Here is a 7,090-nt window from a genome sequence, read left to right on the forward strand (position 1 = left end):
CGCTATTTTGACTTAGAAACGTTGTTTGCGCCGCACCTGTGTAGGTTGTCGGACCTGTAAAAGGTTTGTTTTTCTACTCGGACAATACGTTTCAAATTTAGGCAATCGGGCAATTCTGACTCATAAAAAGGCCGATGCAGGCAATAGTTTTAGCATTCAAATCAATTCATTCCGCGCCTTTCATTCGTTCAGTTACTTTCAGTTCCTTACAGTGTTCGAGTTGATTTATTCCGTGGTTTTCATTCATTTTGGTTTAATTCATTCATTCAGTTACTTGCAATCAATACATTCAGTTCCTTTCAGTGTTTGTTATCAGTTCAATATTATCAGTGGATTAAATTTCTATTGTGTGTCAAGTCAACAGTTATTTTTATTTGTCAGTGTATTCGAATTTCTTTTCAACCTATCCAACCGACTACGCTGATGTTTCCAGATCCAACCAAATAGCTGCCGCGGCTTGGACTTCCAAAACAGATAACATTTTCATACAATATTAATTAGTGTTCATTTTTGTTTTTTCATTTATATAAAATTTATATAGAATATATTTTAGTTTATTATTGATTACGGAGTAAGAAGAATTTTATTTTTAATTTATATTTGTTTACCATTGGTTTTTGTTTTCTGAATACATTTAATTTTTTTATTTTCCTCGAAGTATAAAATACTTCGAAAGGGGTTGAGAAACCCCCCAACATCAACATTTGGTCCTTCGAGCCGGATCCTAATTATTATTAGGATTAATTGGGTGTATACAGAAAACAAAATATATATAATGGCGCCTAAAATCGATATTGGTGCAGAAATTGCACGTCTAACCGCCAAGAGAGAGATGTACTTTTCAATTGTGCAAGAAACGTACGATCTATCGCAACAGATTGATGTATCTTCAAATAAGACACAATTTCTTGAAAATTTATATATTACTGAAAATGCTCGTGAACAATTTATTCAATTGTGCGATGAAATAAACAAATTAAAATATTTAGATAATCCTAGTTTCATTCCGGAATATTCCGCAATAAAGGCCCTTGAAACGATGTATGCCAAAATAAAACACGCTGAGAAATTACTAGATAATAAAAATGCGCATAGTTCTTCAATTAAAGACATAGTACCCAAACAACATTTACCGTCCATTGAAGTACCTAAATTCTCAGGAGATATTCAACAATGGCCATTATTTTATGAAACATTCAATTCACTAATTCATGAAAATACCGAGTTAGATAATGTTTCAAAATTTCATTTTTTAAAAGGAGCGTTACAGGGTCCGGTTTTAAAAATATTTCATTCTATACTACCGACCGCAAATAATTATCAAATTCTTTGGGAAGCGCTCATAAAAAATACGAAAATAAACGGTACTTAGCCACCAATTATTTCAAACAACTATTGTCATTCAAAACCATTTCATCTGGACAAATAAATTCATTCCTGAAAAATTCGATACCGCGGTGCAAGCGCTCTCCCAATTGAATATTCCCGACGCCTATGATTTCCTTATTACGTCACTGGCATTCTCGAAACTCGATCCGTTGTTTACAAGAAAAATTCGAGCATTTTTATCAAGGTGAGTTTCCCAAATACCAAGACCTCCTGCATTTTCTTCAAAAGTCACAACAGGCAAAAAATCAAGTATATGGTATGACCAACAATTTCACTAATGACAAACCCAATTACAAAAACACTAAAATTAGCCGGTCATTTTTGTTAAAAATAAATATGATAACAAATGCTTTGTGTGTCGGGAACAACACAGAGTGTTTACTTGTTCGAAATTTCTATCATTGAGTATACCTGATAGGCGATCCCTTATTCAAAAATTAAACTTATGCGACAATTGTTTGGGTCATAAGATAACGACTACATGTCGATCGAATAAAACCTGTTTATTATGTAACGAACGACATCACTCGCTATTGCATACTGGTAGCAATTTTGCGAGTACGGATCAAAATAATCTTTCTAATTCCAAATCAAATAGTACGGTTTTATGCGCATTTAATCAAAACAAAATCGCACATCATATTACCATATTGCCGACAGCAGTAGTAAAAGTTACTACTAGAAAAGAAAACATTTTATTACGTACAATTATTGATTCGGGAAGCGATAGAAATTTTGTGACATTAACTTGGTGCAAAAAGGCTGATTTACAAATTCTTCCAATATCAACCCAAGTGATCGGGTTAGGCAATTCGTCACATAAAGTTATTGGATTAGTTAATTTCACTTTGAAATCTTTAATTGATTCTTATCAGTTATCGGTCTGTGCATACGTAGTACACGAGATAGTGGGAAAGCAACCACAAATTACCATTCCGATTTCATCCATCAAAACATTTCTGAATTATCCTTTAGCGGATCCTAACTTTCATACACCCCAGGAGGTCGACGGAATTTTGGGTTGCGATGTTTTCGGCGAAATTCTTGGCACTAATCAGGTTAAAAATGATAAAGGATTACCTGTGGCCCTAGAAACCCGGTTGGGTTATCTAATATTAGGTTCCATTCCTGATTTATTTGAAAATACCGGCACTTCTACTAATTTATGTAATGTTTCAGATTCAGATTTTCATTTACAAATGAATAAATTCTTACAATTAGAAGACATTCCCGAAATAATCCCCTCTTCTAACGATGATTTATGCGAAAACCATTTTACTACAACTACTACGCGATCTCCAGATGGACGATATGTAGTAGCGCTGCCTTTTAAAAGTGAAGGCAGAAATTTATACAAATCATTTCATTTAGCCTTAAAGCGATACCAAATGCTTGAAAATAAATTTTTGAAATATCCCGAATTTCATAAAAAATATGCCGCCGTTATAGAAGATTACCTGACTCAAAACCAATTATCCTTTGTCGATTATTGTCCGGTAGATCAGGAAGTCGATGATTTTATTAAAATAAAAAATGGATATTATATTCCTCATTTCGCAGTCGAAAAAGAAAGTTCCTCCACGCCTTTACGCGTTGTGTTTGATGCATCTGCGAAAAATTCAGAATTCACTTCCTTGAACGAAATTTTGCATGTTGGTCCTAAATTACAAACCGACATTTGTTCAATCCTTCTAAATTTTCGTTTCGGGCCTATAGCATTAACAGCTGATATCAAACAAATGTATCGTAATATTTGGGTTCGTAAACAAGATAGAAAATATCAAAAAATCTTATGGAGACCGTTTCCCGATGCACCCATTGGCATCTATGAATTAAATACCGTAACTTTTGGTCTATCATCATCTCCCTTTCAAGCTATCAGAACCATCAAACAACTATCCCGAGACGAATGTTCCAAATATTCTCAATCTATTTCTAGAATTCTTGAGAACGATGTCTATATTGATGATGTGGTTACAAGTATCGACTCCTTGGATAGCGCTAAAACCATTTGCGAGGGTTTGCAGACTGTATTATCGTCTGGTGGTTTTGAATTAAAAAAGTGGGAATCTAATAATTCTAATCTGCGTAAACTTTTCCTGATTCTGATGTACAAAATAAACATTTCTCTAAATCGGATTTTCAAATGGAATCTTCTACAAAGGTATTGGGATTAAAATGGGATCCCTTATCAGATAATTTTTCATTCGAAATAAAGCTTACGTGGAGAAAATGGACAAAGAGACAACTTCTTTCAGTAATAGCGCGAATCTGGGATCCTCTGGGTTTCCTAACTCCGATAGTTGTTAAGATAAAAATATTATTGAAAAAAATTTGGACATTAAAAATCGATTGGGATGAGGAATTACCATCATTTATTATTACATCATGGTTAGCCGTATATTCCGAATTAGAGCATCTTAATAACTATCAGATTCCGCGTTATCTCGAAACGTCAAAACAAAACAAATGTTCATTATTTGGTTTCGCGGATAGTTCAGAGCAAGCGTATGGAGCGGTAGTTTATATTAAATCTCTTGGCAATCCGAATTTCTTGTTGATTTCAAAATCGCGTGTAACACCGATTAAAAACCAAACATTAGCCAGGCTTGAACTTTGTGCCTGTCATTTACTGTCAAAACTTCTGAATTTTATATTAACGAATAACCAACATAGTATAGATTTTGATTCTATTTACTGTTTTTCCGATTCTATGATTGTCCTTCACTGGTTAGCAGGACCGGCTACTCGTTGGAAAACATTTGTAGCCAATAGGGTAACAAAAATACGGGATCTCATTCCTAATGCACAATGGCTTCACATTCCTTCTAATCAAAATGCAGCCGATTGTGTTTCTCGAGGTCTTCGACCTAAGGATTTTATCCAACATAAGAATTGGTTGTTTGGGCCGGATTGGTTGAATGGTCCTATATCAACTTGGCCTGCAAAAACGGTTGAACCTTCCGGAGATATTGATCAAGAAAGAAAAGCTAACGCTCTAATAGTAAAGAGTGTCATACCACCGATCAATCCTTTATATGAATTAACGCAAAAATTTTCTAATTGGTGCAAACTTGTAAGAATTTTCGCTTATATATTGAAGTTTTGTAAAATTATAACAAATCGAAACCGACTTTTGACTTCAGATTTGAAACAAGCCGAGGTTATTATTATTCGTTTAGTCCAAGAACATCATTTTCCCGAAGAATTCAAACTATTAACGAACGGAAAGTCTTGTTCGAAGAAGTTTTGCCGACTAAATGTGGTTTTGGATTCTAATAATTGTTTACGCGTTAAAGGTAGATTAGGATTAACAACTAATAACAATCCACTTCTTTTGCCAAAAAAGACCAAGTAGTAAATTGTCTCATAGATTACTACCATATTAATAATTTACATACTGGATCAAACTTAGTATTATCTTTATTGAGGCAAAAATATTGGATCTTGTCGGCTCGTGCAATAATTCGCAATCGTCTTAACAAGTGTATAACTTGTTTTCGACAGAATCCGAAACCCATTTTTCCATTCATGGGCGACTTACCAGTACCGCGCATAACAGCCAGTAGAGCTTTCCTAAACGTCGGCGTTGATTATGCAGGCCCCTTCAATATCTCCATGAGTCGTCACAGAGGCGCTCGAACCTACAAGGCTTATATATGCTTGTTCATCTGTTTAGCCACTAAGGCGATACATCTCGAATTAGCTTCAGATTTAACAAGCGATACATTTTTAGATTGCTTGAAACGATTCCTAGCCCGGCGTGGTCCTATTAAATGTATTTACTCCGATTGTGGAACCAATTTTATAGGAGCCAAAAATACTCTTGATTCCTTATTCCTTCTCCTAAATTCCGAAGAGTATAAAAAGCGTTTCAATGAATTATTGGTTTTACATGACATTGAATGGAAATTTAATCCACCGTTTGCCCCACATTTTGGAGGTATATGGGAGGCGAATATTAAATCAGTGAAGACCCATTTGTTTAAAGTTATAGGGTTGCAAATTTTATCCTACGAAGAGTTTAATACAGTCCTCAATCAAATCGAAGCCTTACTGAATTCAAGACCGTTATGTTGGCTGAGCAATGATCCATCGGATCCTCAACCTCTTACGCCTGCGCACTTCTTAATGCAAGAGCCTCTGTCGGATTTGCCCGTTGACTATGAAAACTTGAATTTGACTAAAAGAAAACAATTGCTAGATCATATTGTCGCTTCTTACTGGAAGCGATGGAATGTGGAATATCTAACCGAGCTACAGGTCCGACAGAAATGGAATACAGTCACTAATCCTATTAAAAAGGGTGATTTGGTAGTTGTAAAACAAGAGAATGCGCGTCCGCTCCATTGGGGGTTGGGAAGAGTTGAAGAGGTTTTTCCGGGCCCGATGGAGTGGTTCGAGTAGCATTGGTAAAAACGGGAAATACCCTAATCAAGCGGCCTGTTGTCAAACTATGCCCCCTACCTATTCAATAGTTTATATCTGAATTATTCATTAAAAAAAAAAAAAAAAAAAAAACTTTTCTATCTCATGATATATTTGCTTCTATATATAGTTTTGCCAAATTTTCAATCTCCAGGGCGATGAGAACACCCCTCATAGTCTCTGGAAGATTCTTGTAAATGTCCAAAAAATCTAGACCCTGGCGCGAAAATAAAACTTCCGCAATCTAGATTGTGTGAATGTGGTAGGTTGTGAGAGCGGGACCCTGGCGCGAGGTCAGGCTTCCGTAACCGATCTACTCTGAATGAAAGTTTGAATTTATTTTGGCAATTCTATCCTTCCTAATCATGAGGTTCACTATGTACCAATTTCGAGTATTTTCAGAAGTATAAAAGGCTAACCTTTTAGTCGGGGGAAAATGTTTGCGCCGCACCTGTGTAGGTTGTCGGACCTGTAAAAGGTTTGTTTTTCTACTCGGACAATACGTTTCAAATTTAGGCAATCGGGCAATTCTGACTCATAAAAAGGCCGATGCAGGCAATAGTTTTTGGCATTCAAATCAATTCATTCCGCGCCTTTCATTCGTTCAGTTACTTTCAGTTCCTTACAGTGTTCGAGTTGATTTATTCCGTGGTTTTCATTCATTTTGGTTTAATTCATTCATTCAGTTACTTGCAATCAATACATTCAGTTCCTTTCAGTGTTTGTTATCAGTTCAATATTATCAGTGGATTAAATTTCTATTGTGTGTCAAGTCAACAGTTATTTTTATTTGTCAGTGTATTCGAATTTCTTTTCAACCTATCCAACCGACTACGCTGATGTTTCCAGATCCAACCAAATAGCTGCCGCGGCTTGGACTTCCAAAACAGATAACATTTTCATACAATATTAATTAGTGTTCATTTTTGTTTTTTCATTTATATAAAATTTATATAGAATATATTTTAGTTTATGAAGAATTTTATTTTTAATTTATATTTGTTTACCATTGGTTTTTGTTTTCTGAATACATTTAATTTTTTTATTTTTCCTCGAAGTATAAAATACTTCGAAAGGGGTTGAGAAACCCCCCAACATCAACAACGTATTGCTATCTATATTTTAAAGTGAAAATTAATGTCACTACTATTTGGTATCAAGCTGACCGAATCGGGTATCGAACCTGGGGCCCCTCATTGAAATCGTATAGGTCTTACCACCAATTCAAGGGAAAGCTCATTGTCCGTTATTGAAACATTTGAATAACGTAGAC

General features: G+C 35.2%; 2 protein-coding genes across 2 annotated transcripts; both read left to right on the forward strand.

Annotated features, from left to right (window-relative positions):
- The first annotated feature begins 3,535 nt into the window (after positions 1-3,535).
- LOC113375043 lies at positions 3,536-4,747 on the forward strand. The gene has a single exon (XM_026614995.1). The coding sequence runs from the start codon at positions 3,536-3,538 to the stop codon at positions 4,745-4,747; it is 1,212 nt and encodes a 403-aa protein (XP_026470780.1).
- A 173-nt stretch (positions 4,748-4,920) lies between these two features.
- LOC113375044 lies at positions 4,921-5,796 on the forward strand. The gene has a single exon (XM_026614996.1). It carries the CDS (start codon positions 4,921-4,923, stop codon positions 5,794-5,796), a length of 876 nt encoding a protein of 291 aa, XP_026470781.1.
- The last annotated feature ends 1,294 nt before the right edge of the window (positions 5,797-7,090 follow it).

Source organism: Ctenocephalides felis, unplaced genomic scaffold (genome assembly GCF_003426905.1).
Source record: "Ctenocephalides felis isolate EL2017-DRISC unplaced genomic scaffold, ASM342690v1 CF-g0.4_SCAFFOLD_01886, whole genome shotgun sequence".
Taxonomy (NCBI): Eukaryota; Metazoa; Arthropoda; class Insecta; order Siphonaptera; family Pulicidae; genus Ctenocephalides; species Ctenocephalides felis.

Bases quoted from the DNA above. Each gene is read 5' to 3' on its own strand.
- LOC113375044 (XM_026614996.1), top strand. From the start codon at position 4,921: ATGGGCGACTTACCAGTACCGCGCATAACAGCCAGTAGAGCTTTCCTA.
- LOC113375043 (XM_026614995.1), top strand. From the start codon at position 3,536: ATGGAATCTTCTACAAAGGTATTGGGATTAAAATGGGATCCCTTATCA.